The 22,002-nt window shown below is 39.1% G+C and overlaps 2 protein-coding genes across 2 annotated transcripts in view; both read left to right on the top strand.

Annotated features, from left to right (window-relative positions):
* The window catches only part of LOC145775272 (low-density lipoprotein receptor-related protein 4-like), a 51,139-nt gene extending 35,465 nt beyond the window's left edge, over window positions 1-15,674 (top strand). The window contains exons 13-35 of the mRNA XM_082586530.1: window positions 17-136; window positions 2,444-2,600; window positions 2,881-3,098; window positions 3,818-3,994; window positions 4,236-4,395; window positions 4,612-4,780; window positions 4,897-5,084; window positions 5,192-5,326; window positions 5,595-5,773; window positions 6,102-6,351; window positions 6,439-6,569; window positions 7,051-7,203; window positions 7,576-7,687; window positions 8,792-8,960; window positions 9,386-9,618; window positions 9,897-10,161; window positions 10,497-10,690; window positions 11,041-11,176; window positions 11,473-11,649; window positions 12,051-12,173; window positions 12,686-13,025; window positions 13,156-13,249; window positions 13,457-15,674. Coding sequence (XP_082442656.1) covers window positions 17-136; window positions 2,444-2,600; window positions 2,881-3,098; window positions 3,818-3,994; window positions 4,236-4,395; window positions 4,612-4,780; window positions 4,897-5,084; window positions 5,192-5,326; window positions 5,595-5,773; window positions 6,102-6,351; window positions 6,439-6,569; window positions 7,051-7,203; window positions 7,576-7,687; window positions 8,792-8,960; window positions 9,386-9,618; window positions 9,897-10,161; window positions 10,497-10,690; window positions 11,041-11,176; window positions 11,473-11,649; window positions 12,051-12,173; window positions 12,686-13,025; window positions 13,156-13,249; window positions 13,457-14,180 — 4,604 coding nt within the window. The 3' untranslated portion in view covers window positions 14,181-15,674. The remainder of the gene's footprint in view (window positions 1-16; window positions 137-2,443; window positions 2,601-2,880; window positions 3,099-3,817; window positions 3,995-4,235; window positions 4,396-4,611; window positions 4,781-4,896; window positions 5,085-5,191; window positions 5,327-5,594; window positions 5,774-6,101; window positions 6,352-6,438; window positions 6,570-7,050; window positions 7,204-7,575; window positions 7,688-8,791; window positions 8,961-9,385; window positions 9,619-9,896; window positions 10,162-10,496; window positions 10,691-11,040; window positions 11,177-11,472; window positions 11,650-12,050; window positions 12,174-12,685; window positions 13,026-13,155; window positions 13,250-13,456) is intronic.
* A 1,971-nt stretch (window positions 15,675-17,645) lies between these two features.
* LOC145775579 (perlucin-like protein) lies at window positions 17,646-20,829 on the top strand. The gene is made up of 3 exons (XM_082586886.1): window positions 17,646-17,743; window positions 19,629-19,782; window positions 20,352-20,829. The coding sequence occupies exons 1-3, from the start codon at window positions 17,647-17,649 to the stop codon at window positions 20,599-20,601; spliced, it is 501 nt and encodes a 166-aa protein (XP_082443012.1). The 5' UTR covers window position 17,646; the 3' UTR covers window positions 20,602-20,829.
* The last annotated feature ends 1,173 nt before the right edge of the window (window positions 20,830-22,002 follow it).

Raw genomic sequence — 22,002 nt, 5'->3', positions numbered from 1 at the left:
GATTTTTTTTTCACAGATTACCACATAGAAAAGGGCCTTGTTTTCTGGAGCGATGTAACATTGGACAGAATAATGAGATCAAACTTAAACGGAAGTGAAATCCAAGAAGTTGTTTCGTCAGGCCTAGAGAGCCCAGGTGAGAAACTCGTAAAACGAACACAATCGCACCAACTTTTTATACTGATACGAAATTGTTTCCTAGAACGTAATTACGTTCTTTGTTTACATAAATTTCCAGGTAATTAAAATTGTAATAGGATTCAATGGCCGTATTTTCAAATAACAGATCGTCATTACGCAGGTTGTAGTTGATATACGATGTGCCATAAACAGTTTTACTACCTCGTTGTTTCCTTCGTTGCCATTCTTTGTTTTGTGGTGCGCTAGTTCATTGAACAACCGGGAATATCCCAGCCAGTAAATCAGTTCTTTTTACATTGATTCAACGTTTGCAGACCTTTTTGGCTAACGGGGTTATGAGTGACATTGAGAAATACTATGCGCAGTAAATTCCAAACCATTTCCCCGAGCCAATGTTAAACATTTTGAAAGTTTCTTAAATTTCCAGTTTGCTTGAACATAAGGTAGTCTTTACGCTAAAGATATGAATTTTTCTAATGAAGTTATATCGAAATCTCATCTGCATTGGGATGACGCAGCAGATAAAGTGTCTCTTTCTGGTCATACGAATCTGGTTCGACTCCGGCTTAAGCTGGTTGTGAAAAAAAACGCCGCTCTCTTCGGCCGGAGTGTAAAAAAATGGGTGGGCTTTGTTGATGAAGGAAAGGTCGTGGAGAAAAAGGAATAGACCACTCTACTCTTACACGTGCCAAGACTTGATACAATGAAAACCTTATCTTTAATTCCCACGGTGCTTGGTGTCAACTGTCAACTATGGGAACCCCCTCTTAGATCACGTACTGTTACGTCATAGAAGGGAGTAATATAGATGTCTAAATTGATATACAGTATATCTTAAATTGTTGGCATGCCTCTCTTCTAACGTTAACCGTTCGAACAATTTTATTCTTGGAGTGGAAAAGCCTTTTTGTATGCTTTGTTCTGGCTGCTTCGGGAATCTGCAAATAGCTTTAGTTTAATAAACACAAATGCATTCTCAGCCAACACTAGACGCACAGCATTAGGACTTTGAGAGAAGTTGTCAACTTCTTATGTGGTTGTTTTCCGACCAGGGTCAAGATTCTTACTCTTTCGAAATTGCTGAAATCATGTCAAACACGCAGCTTAACAAACGATCCTGCTCACGCTAAGACATATTTCACTTTTCATCGGTGACAGCGCTATAGTTAGCTGCATTTTTTTTCAATTTTCAAGACATTGGACTTAAATTTCCTGTTCACGCATTGATTCAACGTGCTTAGTAGTTGAACTGACGTCGATATACAGAAAGTCTGGCAGTCAAGTGTTTAAGATTGCTTGCACGAAGCGTATCTAAACTCTGTCACAGCTGAATTTGTTTTAGTTTTTCGTCAAATAGTTGTCAAGTGACATTGAGGCAAGGTTAAGATAAAGGGCAGATTTTAGATTGGCTTCTTGCGTGCGGTAAGTCATAGTTTTTTTTCATTTTTCAAATCGACCAGCAAATCCTTGAGTGATGACATGTAAAATTTTGACAAACGTCAACAGCCTTACATTCACCATACGTACACCAACGTTAAATCAACAAAAAACATCTGGGCACTCATTTGCAAAAATACTTTCAAATACCTACTGAACTAAACTGAATATCTTGCACTTCAACTTTAAGCTGGAGATAAATTTTTGTCCGTTTCTCACTTGAAGTAATGAGCCGAAAAAACGACATCTTTAGTCAAACGCAGTTCATTTACATTTCACCGATTCAATAACAAAAACACATTGCTGTTAATTTAAGGTAACCTCGTGGTTTGTGTTTTAAGGTTAACCCGAGGTTAAGTCCTTTCTGATAGGTGCTTTAACAGCTTTATTGTGCTTAGAGCAAAATTAAGGTGCAGAACATTTTTTAAAAGTGCACAAAATACTCTAAACGTACTGAAAGTGCACGTTAAACGTACTGAGCTCTCTCCGAGTACTGGTGTTATATTGCTTGTACTTCCGCTCTGCAAGATTAGTGTTAGACATTTCGATAATGCTACTTACGAAATTGTTCAACTGTCTTGATGGCATCAACGGTGTGCAAAATAAATGAATCGTTTGCGATAAAAAAAATGATAGTTTTAGCGAGCCAATGCCATTGACAAACTGGCCTTGGACAGTTGGAACGCCGAAATTGTTTGACTTCAAACGTCAGAATATCGGATTATGCTCAAGAAACCGACAACACATTTTTCAACTAGCAAAAGTCATTATGTTTACATTGTTTCAACGTCTAGTGACAATTAAAATTGAAAACTTTCGCTTCCGGCATTTTATTTATTGATCTCATGTTTTTCCACTTGTTTAGGAGGAGTCGCTGTGGATTGGATTCACAATCTTCTCTATTGGACGGATTCACGCACGTCCAGGATAGAAGTTGCTCATCTGGATGGAGGCAACAGGAAGGTGGTCATCTGGGAAAACTTACAAAAACCAAGAGCACTCGCTCTCCATCCTTTGAAAAGGCGAGTCTTAGAGACTATAGCTTGGTGTAATATTTGGTGATGGTCAATGTTAAAACGTGAGAAATATCAGTTTCTCTGGCTAAAGTTTTTGTTTTATGTCTGAAAGTGCACAATATTGTATTTATCACTTTTTACAAACTACCAAATGAGACAACTTGCGACGTTTACTAACAAGACTACGACCTTACCAAAATATTTTGAAGAATTCATGTTGACTGAGAAAAAACTGTAGTATGGGTGTTTGCCTGGGCTGTGATAAACTTTTCAATTACTTATTCAGCCTGATGTTCTGGACGGACTGGGGGAACACACCGTGTCTTGAAAGTGCAGCTATGGACGGATCGATGCGACGGTCAGTGGCATCGAGAAACGTGTATTGGCCGAATGGACTTACCATCGACTACACGAACAATCACATTTACTGGTCTGATGCCAAATTTCACATCATCGAAACCGCCAACCTAGACGGTGGTCACAGGCGAGCTGTTGTCAGCCGAGGTAGGCTATGTGTACCGACTTCAGGCATTTTCTTTAACAAAATATTAGCTTATTGTTAGGTTTGTAAAGTAGTTGAAAATCAAATTTGAATAGGATTAGTATTTTATTTAGTTATTCTTAATCAATGTTGGATTGATCCCTGATGTTTCGGGAAGACCAGGGTTCTTGAAGCGAAATCGATGATGGATGAAAGTTGTTCTAAACAAGACTTGATAATTAGCCTACAAAATGATGTTCCTTTTTCATCAAAACAACGTTTACAACCTGTTGATTGTTACAATGAAATTGAACAGTTGATAATTTTTAGAAAACATAGCCATTTCTTCTTTAAGAACGATTATTTTTGATTGAAAAAAGCACCATGTGACTTATCAGTTTTTGCAATTTTCAACTTGAAGAATTGTTTCAAAATAAAACTAATTTCATTACGTTGTATTTTTTTATCTCTGACTGCCACACCAAACGGTATACCTTACATGCCATAACATAGGCCAGTTCTGGAAATGGGTAGAAGTAGCAAAACGCAAACGTTAATCAACACTTTGATCATGATCAAATAAAATATAGCCTAAAGGGGAAAAAAGTCATAATATGTTTCTTGAAATTTACAAATTAATTAAGGGGAGATCTCTAAGAACCTTCTATGTTACAACAACAAAATCTTATGGCAAATTCAATTCACCGACATTTCCTTTTGTCACACAAAATGTTCTTTGCAGGGTTACCTCATCCATTTGGAATCACGATATTCGAAGATAAAGTTTATTGGACAGATTGGCAGACAAAAAGCGTTAATAGTGCAAATAAATTCACTGGGAATGGAGTCAAAACTATCAGCAAGCGACTTCATTTTCCCATGGACATCCGAACATACCATCCTTTACGGCAACCTAAAGGTAAGTAACCAACAAGATAAACTGAAAAATTGAACTGCAATATGTAGTAATTTTTTATTCCTTTAGATGTCAAGTAACTATTAGTATTATGAGTACTAAAAAGCAAGTCATTACAAGCAATCAAAACTATAAAAAAAATTCTAACTAATTAAATTCGCCCTCATTGCATTGATTCAATGTGTGCCGACGTTGAATCAATGCAAACTGGACGGATATTGCTAATCACGTTTTCTTATCACAGGTGTGAACAAGTGCTCGGGCTCCAACTGTAGCCACCTGAGCCTTCCAAGACCAGACGGCTGCACTTGCGCGTGCCCTACAGGTTTTCGTCGGGTCAACACAACTCACTGTGCGGAAGATATTGAACGATTTCTTGTCTTCACCCGAAAAAATGATATCAGGTAAACCGACTTTGAAACTTACGGAATACATTTAGAAACAATCTTGCTGGATACATCGTTTGAAGCGCACATTTTCTTTACACTACAAAGTTTTTAATTTTCAAACAAGTACTGAGCCAAAGTATATTCTAAAACTTGCAACGAGGTTTTTATAGTGTAATTCGAGTACATTTTTTAACCATGGTGATTGAATTTGATTGAAATGATCCATGTTAGGAGGATATCCTTCGATGGAGACGAGAGAGCAGATATTGTGCTCCCGCTTGAAAACCTCAAGAATGCTGTGGCTTTGGACTGGCACAGCGGCCATCCGGGATACATTTACTGGTCAGACGTAGCTTTGGATACAATTAGTCGATCAGAATGGGATGGAAGCAATCAGAAAGTAAGCTAGATTTTTTTTACAAGTTTTTCTATAATTATGTTATGTCAAAGTTATTTCATCAACTGTTCATTTTGTTTTCAATCACATAATAAATATTTTACGTAATTTTTTTGTAGGTCTTGGTCAGCAGCAGTCTTGATTCACCAGCTGGCATAGCCATCGACTGGGTAACCAACAAAATGTACTGGACCGATTCTGGAATAAACCGGATTGAAGTATCAATGCTGGATGGTTCTATGCGGTGTGTCCTGGTTTGGACCGGATTAGACCGCCCAAGAGCAATATTTGTCCACCCGAAGACTGGGTACGTTAAGCTTTTTACGAAAGGTTTACTTTTGATTTTCTGAAGGAAATGTAAGAATTAGTATTGAGATCATAAAGAGCGGTTGTCAACAAAATCTCATTCTGCAGTCACATGTTTTGGACCGATTGGGGTAGAAAGCCGAAGATAGAGCGGGCTGGAATGGACGGATCTAACAGAACGGCCATCGTATCAACAGACCTAATGTGGCCCAATGGAATCACGCTGGACCACACTATGGGAAGGTACTGTCGGTGGTGACATAGGTTTTGTTAAATAAATATCGAATTAGTGAGATATTATGTTTTGCTGATTGTCGCCTTAAACGATATGTTACCTATAGTTAACGACATAAATTTCAATTCAATCAATAGCCTACGATTTTATCAAGAAAAAGTTAGCTTTGATTGCAGTGTATCTTTAAATCTTCAATTCTGATGGTTTTGTCCACAGTGTTTTTTTTATAAAATACGCCCAAAGCTATCATGCCATTGAATTTTTATTTTGCTCTAGGCTTTACTGGGTGGATGCAGGGAAGAAAGTAATTGAATTTTGTGACTTGGAAGGCAGAGGAAGACGAATTCTCGTTGAAGGAAATCTTCCTCACCCATTTGGAATCACAATGGATGATAATAAAATCTATTGGACTGACTGGAATTCACAAAGCATTAACTATGCTGATAAATCAACAGGTATAGTTGAATTCATAAGGCTTCGTTTCATAATGTTGTTGATTTTGCATCAATACAATATTTTTCGACGTTACCTTTGCATAGTAAATGACCGCTATGTTTTGCATAACTGTCTTAAAGAATAAACTTTATTATAGGACTATATCAATAGTAGAATTCGGCTATAGTGATATTTTTTCCAAGGTTCCTTCAGATATCACTATAGGTTAGTTCTACTGTGTTAACAACATACTTACCAGCGGCTAATAAGAGCACTTTGAAATCTGCAAGTAGGAATGGAAACGTTTTTGTACAGATCAAGAGTTGACAAAATGTCAAACTTTTTCAGGTCTCAACCGCGGAGTGTTACGCAAAGACTTGCCCTACCTGATGGACATTCGATATTTCCACAATGCCAGACCGAAGTCACTCAATCCTTGCACCAGGCGCAATGGAGAATGCTCTCATTTGTGTTTACTTGCGCCTAACCCCAACCAAAGTAACATAACGGACAGAATGACCGTCCCGTACACCTGTGCTTGTCCAAGTGGCCTCACTCTTGGACCGGATAAACGAAATTGCAACACTGAAATGAAAAAGTGAGTGGTGTCGCGTTGAAAGTGACATTTTTCAACGATAGTTTTCTAGTAGAACCAAACACTTAACAAGGTGTCCCAACTCTTCAGGTTTCTCGCAGTGGCGCGTCGAGCGGACATTCGGGTCATATCATTGGACGTTGATTACTCAGCAGATGTCAAGCTGAACATCGACACTTACATGACCAACGTTGTGGATGTGGCCGTCGATCCAATTGAGGGTGAGAAAACTTGTGATGCATTGTTGTCAATTCTATGATGAACATGTGGTGAATTAGACGCTTGCGTCTCTTAACCTCTGTTCCGGTATCTCGATGTCATTGAAAATGAAAAGTTACACAAAGGTCCTTCGTTTAGGAAGCAACCGAATGATTAAACGTGGCAAGTAAATGAGATGAGCCAAGTTCGGAAACTTGTACTTACAACTTGTTGACAAAGCTTTCGCCGCCCCCGAAGGTGTCTTCTTCATTATCTTTTTCAAATAGAACCAATGATAAACGTGTTGAATTTTTTATAATTGCATTGACACGTGTAAGCTCGCTGCATCATCAAATTGTCCTGATTTGACGTAGTCTACTGCTCGTTCTTCCGAAGTGCAAACACACCTGATGTGATGCCCAGAAATGAATGATTGCTGCAGGCATTGAATCGTTTGTTCTGATTATTTGATGTTCATGTATTAATATGAGCTTAAAATCTTAGATAACTTGTATTGGTCCGACATCGGGTCGCGGACAATTTCTCGAACTTCCTTGTCCACCCAGCCAGGCGCAGAGGAGATTGTCATTGGTTCAGGATTGGACACAGTTGATGGTTTAGCCGTTGACGTCATCGGCCGGTTACTCTACTGGACAGGTTTGTGCTGGTTTAATCAAGTCGGTTTCATTTTAAAAGTTTGACGTTTTCTATGGACGGCCTAGCCTAGCCTATAGCTTTGTTTTAAATAAGCATTAAATTTGTGAAATTTAGCTTGAATGTCTGGAATTGAGTAAAAACTTGTTCAGTCTCTGGGAACGAAGATCTTTGGTCTCACCAGCCAAGACAATAGATTTTCTGCTGCATTGATTGAACGGAGGGAAATGCAACCTTTGAGTAATCTAGAAACTTCATCGACTGCAAACCTCGGGGTTTATTTTATTTTTTAATAATACCAGCAAAGAATATCACCCCTGCACATCTTATATGTTCATAACCCCTAATATGTTCCTGTACTCTGTGCTTCAACAGACGATGGTAGAAACGCAATTTCTGTATCAACCTTGGACGGGAATTGCAGACGAATTTTAATTAGCAAGAACCTTGATTCCCCTCGTGCTATTGCTCTTCACTATTCTATTGGGTAAGTTTAGATTCGGACTAAAAGCGAAGTAATGGATTTAACATCAGTTTTATTCAAACATAAAAACAATGAACAAAATTTTGTGACATTGCTTTTTTGTCCATTTATAGCACAGTTAAAGTAATAAATGGAACCATTAATTGGAAAAGAATTTAATATGAAAATTAATGCTAAAAAGACTAAATCAATGATAATCTCAAAATCACCAGACACTCCAGTACTCCAAATTATAATTGACAATCAAAATATACAAAAAGTTAAATCTTTTTCTTATCTTGGACATTTAATAACTGAAGATGGGAGGTGTGAACATGAAATTCTAAGACGGATAGAAATTGCAAGAACTATATTTGGAAAAATGAAAAATGTTTTAATCAATCAAAGTTTAAATTTATCAATTCGTCAACAAATATTAAAATGCTATGTCTGGTCAACCCTTTTATACAACTCTGAAACTAGGACAGTGTCACAAAAAATGGAAAAACGGATCGATGCCTTCGAGCTCTGGTCATACAGGCAAATGTTAAAAATTTCATGGAAACAAAAGATCACTAACGATGAAGTATTATCCAAATTTAATTCAAGCAAAATTCTATTACAAATAGTCAAAAAAAGAAAATTAAAGTATTTTGGACACACAATAGGGCAAAACTCGTTACAAAGATCATTAATAGAAGGGAAGATAAACGGTAAAAGAAACAAAGGTAGACCAAGAATGATTTGGACATCAAACATCACTAAATGGACAAAATTAAGTTATGAAAATGCAGTACAAACAGCTCATGGTCGAGAACAATGGCGCATTGTATCCAACCCTCAATACGAGGAAGGAACGTAATGATGATGATGATAAAGTAATATCCGTGTGTAACTTTTCGGGTTTCCCATAGCAGCCAATCGTAACTTCAGAAGCTATTTCCCACTGTTACTGCTCTCTTGAAAACTAGGAAGCATATCTTTATACCCATCTGCTGCTGTTTGTGTCTCCAGGTCAGGCCTGCAAAGTTTTTTTTGGGAAAATATGTTAATTTTGGACGTGTTTGATGTTCTGCTGCTCAAACGTTACAGATGGAATCTGTTCAATCCGATTCTTTATCTTTTTAGTTACATGTATTGGACCGACTGGGGAAGCAGCCCAACTGCTAAGATAGAACGAGCTGGTATGGATGGTAGTAACAGATCTGTCATCATTTCAAGTGGCCTAATATGGCCCAATGGGATCACTATTGATCACTACTCAGGCTGGATCATATGGGGAGATGCCCAACATGAGGTACATACAATACAAAACTGACAACGTTGAAACGATGTAAAAATGACCTTTGCTGCCAAGCTAAAGCTTGTGAGTTTCTATTGCTAACAATCAAGCGCTGGTACCCTCCGCTGCAAGAGTTACCTACTTGTACTTATGGTTTGCCATATTGTTCTATCTTCATGTAACCTTTCTATGTTGTCGAAAGTAGACGTTGAAGTCCCTTGCTTTGAATCTTTAGACCAGTTAACTTTCAATGTTCATTTTCTCCTGACATTTGCACAACGATTTACCCTCTTAGCAGAGTTTATTTAGAACTGATTTCACTGTGATAGTTGGATCTTCAGCTGGCACATGTAAAAACGTAAAATAATTTTTTTTTTTAATAAAGTAATTAACAAATAACATGAATGCACGAAACAACATTCTTGCTTAATGCTTTCCAGAAAATCGAGCGTTCAGATCTTCTCGGAGGGAACAGGGAGACGATCCACTCTTCTGTTCCGCATCCTTATAGTCTGGCCAGCTTAGACGGCTTCCTGTACTGGACTGACTGGCAAACTCGAAACATAGAACGAATGAACCTCCACAACTTTACTCAGGTGAAAACCATCCGAGAGAACATGCTCAGCATGATGGGAATAAAAGCCGTGTCGATGGAGGAAGGGCACAACAGCAGGTCGGTTATTTGTGTTTAAACTATATTCACTCGCATTGGATTAGTTTCTTGTCTGCTGCTTTTCTATTTTTGGCTACTTTGTTTAACGAAATGACACGTTTAGCAATGATTTAGAACGTGTAAACACCCAGTCCTACAGCGCTATTGGGATGAAGGAGTTCTTGACTTTTAAAGCAGATTAATAGGTCTTAAACAACTTTCAAACTAAACGACAAGCGTGTTAATTTGAACAAGAGTTCAAGTTATACTTGAGTTGGCAAAAACTCTTTTATCCTCAGATGCGGTGACAACAATGGCGGTTGCTCTGATTTGTGCCTGCGGAGTCCGACGCTGGATCTCGGTTATGCATGTGCTTGTCCTACGGGGATCCGAATACAAGCAGACGGCAAAACGTGTTCTAATCTCCCGAGGGAATATCTGCTCTTCACAACTCGGCTCTCTATTAGAAGAGCATCTTTGGAAGCTGATCAATCTAACTTCGTCGAACTTCCAGTTGGCAGCCTTGAAAATGCCATTGCCCTGGATTATCACTATGGAAAACAAGTAAGTAAAATATACGTTTGGACAACGTCAGTGTGATGCGGTCGTTTAATGATAGTTTGACGACTGAAATTAAAAAAAAAAAAAAAACGGTATTCTCAGTTAACTGTAAAACGTTTCACCAATGAAGAAATAAACCCGGAAACGCGCAATGGCCAATGGTGAATAAACTTTAAGCTCTTTCAGCGATCGAAGTGACACAAAACGAGAAGATTCTGAGAACGTGAGGAAACGTTGTTATCCTTTCCAAAAACAAACTGAATAGTTAGTTATTCAACAAGACTTTTATTCTCATGAAGTTCAATGCACCTTCCTGATTCATATTGTACTTTTTTCAGCTTCTTTTCTTTTCCGATGTCTATCTTGACGTTATAAAGCGGGCTAACTTGAACGGAAGCAACGTTCATACAATTATTTCGAAAAACTTAAAGACAGTAGACGGATTGGCTGTGGACTGGATAGCCGACAACTTGTACTGGACGGACTCTGGACCGAATACCATCAGTGTGTCCAGGCTTGATGGCAGCAGCAGGTTAGCGCTATGTGTTTGAATGTGATGCCAGAATGGCGTCATAAACCGAGGAAATTCTTCTGGGTTTGCAATATTTTTGTAAGAGTTGAAAATGTCATCAACCGTCTACAACTCTACATCGAGTTTATCGACTTTTCAATAAAAACAGGAAAGGCTACAATTCCTTCCACATCAAATGTGCTTGTTATCGTGTGAATTCTAGACTATATTCATCACATTATGACAAAGCACAAACAAATAGGTACAAGCAAAGAAATTATGACTTTGAAGTAAAAATACCCCCAAGAGTCTATGACGTAGAAGGCGCTACGTCACAATTAAGAGAATACATGTTTAAACTATTATGGCAGGAAAGTGATCGTTGACAAAGCGCTGGACGAACCCAGGGCGCTGAGTGTTCATCCCACTCGTGGGGTTATCTTTTGGACGGACTGGGGAGGGAAGGCAAGGATAGAAAAAAGTTACCTCGACGGCACCAATCGAAAGGTAAGGTTTGTGCTGGCAAAATTTTAACGTTAAAACAAACGACTATCAACGTTAAATTTACAAAGTATTGATGACTCAACATACTTTTGCACCTTCTGTCTTAAATTTGTTTGTTAAATTGTATTATACGGTATCAAATAAAATCTAATTGGATTTTAACAAATCAAAATGCACTGAAAATGAAAACAATTACACATTTTTTAGTTTCTGCATTGAGGACAATACATTTCTCGAAGTTTTTACGGTAGCAAATGCAATAATAGTGCACATCCTGTCATATTGCTCAATGCATTTAGATCTTGGTGAAGAAACATATTCACTGGCCAAATGGGCTGACCATCGACTTCCAGAACTCGAGGATATTTTGGGTGGATGCTCATCATGTGCTCAGTAGGATCGAAACCTGTGACTTCAATGGCCGGAAGAGGAAAGTTGTGATTTCTCCTGTTCCGCATGGATTTGCCATTGCTTGGGTATGCTATTGAGAAATGTAAATCGGTTATTACTTTGACCAGGTTTGGATTGGACTTTGACGGAAGTCACTCGGATTGGTAGTCTCCCAGCTAGCAAAATTTATAGTTTTTTTTACATTGATCAAGGTTTGCAAACATTGAATCAATGCATAAAGAACAGATTTTGCTAGACAGCAACCCGCGGAATCTTGTTTCAATACCGAACAATTCCGATTCCACGCTACCTTTGTCCTCGATTTTTTCTACAAGCGATGAACCAAACTTCAACAATACCAGGCAATTTCATAAAAAAATAGTTACTCTGCGAGGCCGGCCCCCGATCTAAATAAGTTGAGATGTGTATTTCGGGCAAACTCTGGTTGACCGGCTTGCAGATGCATAATTTATTTTATGTTGTACAGTTATACGACACCTTGTACTGGACCGATTGGCAAACAAAGAACATCCATTCTGCTGTCTTGCCGTTGGGGAAAAGCAAGCGGCGAAGTATCATCAAGGGGATTGTTGGTCTCATGGGTATAAAGGTACGAAACAACTTGCTACAAACCTTGAAGTTTTTAATGAGAAATTTTGAATATCGTAGGCTATACTGTATATACGATGTATTTTTACAAGCACAAGAACCAACAAAAATATAGCTGCTCTTTCAGCAAGAAAAAAAAGGAGGATCTTACACTGTTTGAAAAAGCAGCAGCTTTCTGATTGTTGACATCATAGATAATCTTATTCTTTTTGGGTTGAAAACGGTTTAGGGAATTTTACCCTCTTACTTTATAAAACAATTGTATTTAAACAATTTCCAAACTGTATGATCAACTACGTGCACTTGCGCAACATAAATTCTACAATCGTTTTTTTCTTTTTTACTTCATCTTCTATGTCCTGTGTCGTAGAATTGGTATTAGGCTAGTACAGTTAGCATCAACAATCAACATGGTATGATACTTTACTGGATAGAGTGTTGTTTGCAGCATCGAAGATCCCTTGAAACAACGGTCATTGTACAGATGTTTTTCAACATTATTATTTCCTTTAGGCTGTCTCTCCATCCCGCCAAACAGGAGCTAATCTATGCGATGCCACGACTGGGTATGGGGGCTGCACCCATCTCTGCCTTATGAAAGGCCCCCAGAGGTATGTGTGCGCGTGTCCGGACCCAGTTCCTGATGATGCGAACTCAGAAGACGATGACACTTTGGGAAAAGGAGGAAATCGATCCACGACCAAGCTAAGAAGCTGCAGCCTTGAACCGGTGCCTCCGAAGTTTAGTTTTGTTCCAACGACCACAAAACCGAGACCAACAACTACTCTTCTCCCAGAAGTAACATCATTTATCGCAATTCAACTCAACGAAAGTGAATCAGGAAAGAAACCAGGTCAGTTTGTTGCACATATTTATGCTACTATGATTACAAACGTACTTATTGGATGACATGCTAAACTGTATTTCATAAGTTGTACATTTATGTCGTATAATTACCAAACAATTGTAATCTTTCGTTCCAGATATGCCGGTTGTTATCCATCTCGTGGCTGCGTTTGTTGGAGCTGCCGTCATTGTGTTTGTCCTGTGCGCCGGATTTGGTATATGCTTTTGCAGGTAAGTGGGCTAACATTGTATTAAATAGCAAAAGTTAAGAAGTTAAAATCGAATCAATCTCTTTTTGTTGTAAATATCTATCGTGAATTTATTCATGTGGCAAAGAGGTGATTTAAGTTGGCGTGAACACCAACACATCTTCTTTAACTTGAGATTCGCCATTGTTTTTGATATATTTTTCGCTTTATTGATATCCTCTTGTTTCAGACGTTACAAACGTAAGATCTTTCGATCGAATGTGCAAACTGAGGTAAGCTTCCGTAACCACACTTACACCGCCAACAGCAGCAGTACACTCGCTTTCGGTTCCACACCGAGGCAGACTCCAACACCGAGCATCCGCGCTGAATCAGGAATTCATGACAAGCAGGAAGAAAAATCACTTCTTGCGTTGTCATCTACTTCCAACACTGCAGAATCGAGCCACGATTTGGAAGAAAGTGACGCAGAACAATGCAAGGAACCGACTTCCCAATATGCTAGCTTACTGAGTCGAGAAGTAGTTGGAGCTGGGACAAGCCTCGATGGAACAAGTTCAAACCGCAACCTTGGGACAGTTGACGCGGTTCAGTATAAGAAAACCGTTACGGACGCTTCCTCGTGTGTACTGCCATTGTTAGACGACGTGGAGAACATGGAAGAACTCGAACCACAGTCGCAACACCCAGAGCCCTCCAACGAATATGCGTTGCTGCTGGAAGTTAATGACTGCCTCAAGTCAATCAGAACCTCCGGTGCAAAAAATTCCAAGTCTGACAATCACTTTTTACAACAGTTAGACGACAAACAACCGAAACTAAGCGTTACAACAACGTGTACGATGCTGTCTGAAGATGATTCTAACAGTATAAGCGAGTTGTTGGAACAACCAACTCAAGGAGATAGTCCAACTTGTCGTGTAGATGCCTCAACATCATCTTCCACCGTTTAACTGCTACAAGTTGAATCCTAAAACGACGTAAATTTAACGTAGAATGTTGTAAATCATATGCCTTTAGTTTCCTATCTACCTCGTAAGAGTTTACGATTCCTCAACTATAGCGGGTCACGTCACGCCAAAGATAATCGTAACTGTACAATGTACATTCGTCGTCTATTGTTTGATTGTTTAACTTCACAGAAAAGTGTTGACAATTTCAGTCAGTCGTCTAAACGTAATGGAATTTTCCGCGATGAAGGGCAACCAGCCCTGAGCCTGTGATAGAAAGCATGTAGCGGTCTGTACGTGGTTTGGTCTATCAACAAACCGCTATTAGCATAATATGGATACTGGACTATGCTGAAAGCAGTTGTTGTCATTTGAACGTGGGCGATATGCATAATAATCAAATCAACCTACAAAATAGAAGGAAATTTATCTTTAAAGAAGTCCTAATTTTTGTAAAATAGATAGTAAGTTGTCTAATTTTTTGTAAAGTGTTTGAATCAACAGCGACTATTATAACTAATGGTCATTTTTATAGTTTTGTCTCTGACTTTAGTGATGAAGCTCTCCAACTTTTGCATCTTGTCTTCATTTTTCAATTTTTTTTTGTATGTCTCAAGTGCTTTTTATTGTTTTGTTGTCTTGTATATAACCTTCATACAAAGTCACTGCTCTTTTATAACATCTCTGTTTCCACTCACGTGAGAGTCATTTTTTATCCTCACATTGTTTTACTCAATACCGTATTTACTTGATTGTAAGCCGCGCTTGATTGTAAGCCGCCCTTGATTGTAAGCCGCATGCGATAGTGTTAAAAATTTAATGTAAGCCGCCCTTGAATGTAAGCCGCAAATACTGTTTACACGCAAAGCTGAAACTGTTTACTGTTAAGTACCATAAATAAAACTGACAACTCCTTTTTTTCTTTCGAATGCACGTCATAAATGCATGTGACAATTTAAAATGCACGTCACAACTTCACAATTGTCGGCATCAGACAATGCAGTACGGCAAAACATCTATGGCAAAATCGACAAGGAAAAAGGCAAAAAGAAAAAATGTAAGCCGCCTTTGGTTGTAAGCCGCCCTTGAATTTAAGCCGCAAACATGATGGAAAAAAAACTTTATAAGCCGCGGCTTACAATTAAGTAAATACGGTACATGATAACATGTTAACAAATTTGCTCGTTTTTGCAACGGATAAATGATGTAATTCAATGTGTAAATATCTGAAACCGTTTGTTCACCTTGCTTGCCGTAATCTTACAAAGTGAGATGACGGCAAGGGGTGGTAAGGGGAGGGGTGGTACACAATAACACGATCGTATTTTTATTCTTTTATTTATACTATGTTTTGTGTTGCAAGCCGTTATTCAGTTATGTTTTATATGTGTGTTAATCATATTCCGCATCGTCACTGTTCATTCCCATGATCAATGAAATCAACTTTTAAACAAAAATTGCATTTGTAAGTTTAAAAATAAACAACTATTAGGTTTGTATGTCTGTGGTGAAGGTCAGCACGTGTGGACTGTGGATACGTGTAGATGTAGGCTATAGCTTGAGTTTTCTACATTTGTTTTGGTTACATACATTTTAAAACTTGTCTAATGTAGTCAAAAGGTATATCCTATACGTACAGCATTAGACGAAGTTAGTTCGATTGATACGACGCACCAATTTCTCCGAATATTAATTCCATTTTTCCCCTAAATAAACAAAAGCGAAAATAGTTATTGAAGTGAAGTCTGGCACAACCGGAATCGTTTTCACGCAGATGCTTTCGTTATGCAAGCCTTGAGCTGAACGACGATTTAAAGGAAGACCGTGCGAGTTGTTAGTCAAATGAATAGGCGAACCCCGTTTGTGTGTGAGCGCAACCACGCTGTTGGCAGTATGCCGTGACTCAAATGTGCGGACGTGAACAGATGCGCTTCAGGAATGGTTCCCTGCGACGAATATACAAACATAGTGTGAATCTGAGTCCCCCATTCAATTGGTGGCCAGACATAGAAGTCTGTGCAAACGGTGACTTAACTGGGGATTTATTTCAGGGGAGAGAAGAAGTAAGATTGACAAACTGGATATGTTCTTGGTTTGAAACATAAGCCGGTTGTGTTGTCACATTCAACTGCCTGGGTAGGCGGTTTGCCTCACTTTTCCTTGCCCGTTGCACCCACTGGCGAAACTTTCCAAATGTTTAAACCAATGGCAAGAACTTCATAAAATTACCAGCACAACACGGTTTAATATTAATCAATTTACCACAAACCGGAAGTTAAACGTATTTTACTTCTACGAAATCCTGGATAGGAATTATAATGAACTATAAAAAACTAAACAAAAACATAAAAAAAAAACTTTAGTTGAGCTGCAAAAACTGTGAACAAAACTTCTGCATTGCCCAACACAACTCGATATCAAAATTGATCCCATGTCACATTGATTTATGTTGCCTGATGTCACCGCGTATAGGTAAATTTCCGAAGTATGCGCAATTCAAACATTCTTAGCTGGGGTCTACAAAACATTGCATATCAGCATGCTCTTGAAATTGTTCAGCCCAAATAGACAAGAGAATTGGCAAAACAACACATTATCACACGCCATAAGATGTAGGGCAGTAGGTAGGTTAAAATGACAAGCAACACGCACAAACAATCACAAAGTGCTCAAAAGGAAACATAAACCGCTGGCGTATAACCGCTTATTTGTCAAAGAATTTCCTGTAGAATTAAAAATTTGCTGAGGAAAAAAATAAATGCCTGTCGTGACTTCCTGGAGGGAAAAAGTACGTGTCTTTGGCACTCTTGAGTTAAATGTTTTCTTGTAGTTGTTTAGCATGTTTCTCGGTCATTTATTGAAAGACAAAACTGTCAATCAAATTTGTCTACCTATTGTCTATAAAATGTCACGAGAATCTTTTTGGCACAAATAAGTTTATGCTATATAGTTAGTCATAAAGCCCTCCTTCCGTTTTCTTCCATACAAAACACCAAGCAGAAGAATTTGTTGTAAAAATACCAGACAGAGCTAGGTAGATAAGTTATAAGATATAAAAACGGTTGTGTCTCAAAAATATTCATTGGTCTCTTTGTTGACCACGCAAAAGTATCAAAGTAGTGTGGGATTAAATTAAAAGATAGCTTGAAATTAAACCCGGCTTTGTAATAATCAAAACTTCACACAAATAATTCTGATGAAACCGTAGGGTACAGTGTATGAAATATGTTAGTGCTGAAAACTTCACATTAAAGCACTTCCTATAATAATCAGGGTACAAGGTGATTGAGCTACAAGGAAGAAGCGTTCAAACTAGAGAAGTGCCACATCTTGATCGAGGTGCCTTTTTCACTAAAAACAAAAGAAAATTGCAGGATTTGACACTGAAACGCCACCTAGCTAATTTACATAAGTTATAGCACAGAAAAAAGTACCAGACAAATTTCATAAATTCGATTTTTCAGATTTTATGAATTTAGGCTTGATTGCTGCAAAAAAAATGGCTTCTTTATCAAACTTGCTGTGTACCCTCATAGTTGTTGGGATCGTCATCACGACCGCAGAAAGTAAGTATGCCAATTGCATACAACAATATGTTGTTGATGATTTTATGGTCTCACCATGAGCTCACAAAAGAAGGCAACAACAAAGTAAAGCAGTGCAAAACCTTGTGAAGTTGTTTGGTTTGTCCGCCCCGTTAGCTCAGTGGTTACACGCCCGACTCAAGATCAAGCGGCGCTGGTTCGACTCTCGGGGTGTGCGCTTGAGCAACGTATTTCAGGACTGCTCTCCATTTAGCGGCACCTAGTGAATGAAATAATTCCCTGGCAACAACCGGAAAACTTCACTCTGCCAATCTCGGTAACCGGTCCTGCGTCAAGAGCTTCTTCAAGTATGTGAAACTACAAGGAATAACCTATCAAGGCTTTGTCAGTCCGAGGATAAAGATTCAAAAACAACCAATCAATCAACCAATCGGTTTGATATCATTGAGGTACAATAAAGTGAACTTTGAAACAAACCACTATTACTTGGGTCATTGTCTTTGCTTCTATTGGGTTTGTTTCTGATACGCTTTTATCAAGATATGGCCAGCATAGACTAGTCCTTTTTGAAAGTTTTTGTCGTTAATGCTTTTTCAAATGTTCATCTTTAAAAATCAAAGATTTTAATGTACAAATAGTTTTGAATCAATAAAAATGAACTTGAGCCTGATATACATGTGACGTATATTGTGTTTTGATCAATAGTCCTGCAATTTTGTTATGGACGCGTTCTTCTTCGTCATCGTATGAGCTTTCTTCCGGACTATATGTTTGGGCATGAGGTCATCAGCCACTCGACAGTCTCATCATCCAGGGCCTTCAGTCCAAGCGTTCCATGTGGAGATTGATGGATTGGGCAGTCATGGACGACATGGTCTACTGTCTGGTCTGTGGCACCACACTCGCATCCCGGTGAGAGAGCCAGGCCCCATCTGCACATGTCTGAACGAAAGCGACCGACGCCGGTTCGTAGGCGGTTAAGCCGGACCCAAGCAAGTCTTGCGAGGGACATTCCCGGAGGGTGGGGATCGACGTCGGGTAGGAAATCACGGAGTCGGGAGGTGTTGTTTTGCCACTCCGTGTTCCATGTGTAGTTCGTCCAGTGTGCCGCACTTATTCCAAGATCTTCAACGTTGTTCAGAAGCTGTATTGCGGCGGGCACAAATGGGCGTCTTGATTTCAGTCGCTGCTGTTCTCCAGGTAGGCGCTGGAATGTACTGTGGAGGAGGTGGTCGGGTTCCAGTGCGCGACGAGCAAGAGAAATCATGGCTTCTTTACGGCGAAGCTCAGCAGGTTGGATGCCTGCAAGGATGGGAAGGCAGTCAGTTGGAGTGGGACGCAGGCATCCAGTCACAGTGCGTAGTACGTCATTGATGGCGGTGTCAATGTGGCGGGTGTGAAAGCTGCGGCACCACACTGGTGCGCAGTACTCGGCGGTAAAATGGACGAGGGCCAAGGTAGCTGTGCAAAGGGTTTTCACGTCAGCTTCCCAGCCGGAACCCGTCAGCCGCCTCAAAAGTGCAACGCGCGCAGATATTTTTTTTGCGCAGTGACTCCAGGTGTCGTCGGTACGTGAGTGACCTGTCCAGGGTTATGCCGAGGTAGGTGGGTTCGGCGCAGTAGGGCAGGCGTTCGTCATCGGTGGTAATGTTGATCTCACGTTTTGCTTCTTTGTTGTTTAGATAGAAGGCCGCCGACACTGTCTTTGCCTTGCTGAGCTGTAGCCTCCATTTCCGGAGATATGTTGATATAGTTGACATGTCCTGGCTTAGGTTCCTCTCCAGTCTCCATTGACTGCCAATCTCCGGCTGGATGTAGGAGAGCCAGGTCGTCTGCTTAAGCATACTTCCTGGAGCATACGTGTTGATGTATTTTGATGACAGTCTGGTTTAAATTAATGTTTCAGGTGGCGTGATTTTGGACGGTTGGTACCATACTGCTAACGGCTACAAGTACAAGACTCACTTTAAGGCAACCAGTTGGCATAATGCGAGACATTACTGCCAACGTATGGGTGGAGATTTGGCAGTGCACATGATGAAGGATTATGGAACAAGAGTGTGAGTGAAATTAAATTGGGCTTTGAAGTAAATACAATAAACTAAAAATGTCTATACTGATGAAATTGTCGTAGCCTAATCTAGGCTGACAATCCACTTAATTTTGTCATTTAATCAGAGACAAGTTTAAGAAGTTTTCCTGAGTCGCGTTAAGTGAAAACTGGGTTGCAGTAACCCTTTGTTATTGCGCTGAAACTCTTGTTATGTTTGTTGCGCTATATTCTATGTGAAGTGAATACGTAAATATATCATTTATAGCAATTATCACGTAAGAAAGTGTCGAGGTGATTCGGTGGTCACCGCGCTCGTTTCCTATGTTGGACACCGGGGTTCGATTCATATGCCCACATTGTCACCTTACGTCAATGTAGCGGTTCAAGTCGTTTTTTGACGAAAGCAAATGCGTCACAGAAAAAAGCGTTCACCCCATTGCAAAATGTCGGATGGCTCGTGAACTTCTCCACCACAAAAAAGAATTTCCGAAGTCCAAATAAACATTTGGAATATATTTTAGTTACAACGTGAAAAATCATGCTTATTTCTCAACATAACAAAAAGCATATTTGCAGAGCTGTGAGCAACATAATGCTAACCGATGGTTTCTTCTGGATTGGACTTAGCGACGAAGTACACGAGGGTCGGTGGCGGTGGGTGGATGGTTCATATGTCTCATCATCAAACGGCCATTGGGCGAGTGGAGAGCCTAACAACTATAAAGGAAGAGAAGACTGCGGAGGAATAAGTTCTGATATACGTTTTAAAGCCAATGATGTTCCTTGCAATGACAACAACATGGCTTTGTGCGAGAAAAGAATTTAAGTTGAAACAGCCATTGCAAATATTGCCGAAAAATTTAAAGATGTGTAATTGTGTAGGCTATATCCACTACATGTATACTTATTTCATTAAATTTTGTTTGTGCCATTTTCAACTCACGACTTTCAATTTCATGTCAAAGTTTTGTATTGGTCGGTTGTAAGTCAACTTGGCTTGATTAGGCTACAGTGCCATAACAGGATTAATCAATATTATACAGTCAAACAAGTAGCTGAATAGTGTCTGCGTTGTTGTAAAGTGTCGTACAAAACATGCATGCACTCATCTTTGAGACTACGCTGCACAGAAATGAAAAGTCTACGAAAAAGCACTGCATTTTAACTAATAATGGTTTTTCGTCTTCACAATAAGAACCTCTTCAGATGTACAACGGCCTTGAGAGGTGGGGTGTCAGAACTCGCACATTTCCTATCTAAGCAAAATCCGTCATTTTTACATTAATTAAACGTCTAATTTTGCTGTCTGGGTATATACGTTGACTACAAACGCCACACTGGACTTCATGTAGAAGGTGAAAAAAAAACAAGGCAGTGGTGTCATATGACATTTGAACAGATGTTACTTTAACGTTGTGGTAAATCGCAATAAATATAAGCATATATTTTGGCATCACGCTTCCAAGAATTTAGATTTGTGGAACCTCATTATGAGTTGAATTTAACTTCACCGTTTTTACGTGTGGAGGATCTCAAATAGTCAAATAATGTTGTTTTGTACTTTATTGAACATGACTTGCACTTGCTACTGTAGGCTACACAAAACGTTCTTGTGCCAGCAGGCAAACCTTTTTTATACTTTTAATGTCTACAGACGTTAAGATACTGAAAAATATCTGATTGAGGTAAGTGATGTACCCCAGTTGCAGACGAGTGCGTTCTCAAATTCTTATCTTTTATGGCGCCTGTAAAAGGACAAGCTTGAAACTTAACTTCAATACTTGAGGAAAGAGACAACCTTTTAAAGACCACGAAAAGCAGTTGCGCAAGGAACCGATAACAACAACCAATCAAAAGACAAAATATAGCACGTGACCCCATCTTTAAATCTACTGTATTTCAAGAAACGTAAGTGATGTCAAATAAACAGATAATGATTTGCTCACACTGAACGCCACAAGCTACGGACAGAAGAAGTAAGTTGTCAGACGGTTCAAAACCGCACAATCATTTCTAGATGAAAGTCAAAAAATAAAGCAAGTATCCTAAATAACATAATATGTTATATTTTCTCGAGTCTATTAGAATAAGCTTAACTAAGCACAATCCGGGATTAAACTGACAAAAGCGAGTGAGGTTTAACTTCTTACATCATAAACTTCTAGTCGAGTCGCTTGTTATCGAACAATATTGATGATTTCAATCAGGCTACATAAACAATTTTGTT

This window comes from Aplidium turbinatum, chromosome 8, assembly GCF_918807975.1.
Source record: "Aplidium turbinatum chromosome 8, kaAplTurb1.1, whole genome shotgun sequence".
Lineage (NCBI taxonomy): Eukaryota > Metazoa > Chordata > Ascidiacea > Aplousobranchia > Polyclinidae > Aplidium > Aplidium turbinatum.
This window is presented reverse-complemented; position numbering and strand designations above follow the sequence as displayed.

Coding starts and splice junctions, on each gene's coding strand:
- LOC145775579 (XM_082586886.1), top strand. CDS start 17,647: ATGAATTTAGGCTTGATTGCTGCAAAAAAAATGGCTTCTTTATCAAAC. Junction 17,744..19,628: donor CGTCATCACGACCGCAGAAA/GTAAGTATGCCA, acceptor TTAATGTTTCAG/GTGGCGTGATTTTGGACGGT. Junction 19,783..20,351: donor AAGGATTATGGAACAAGAGT/GTGAGTGAAATT, acceptor GCATATTTGCAG/AGCTGTGAGCAACATAATGC.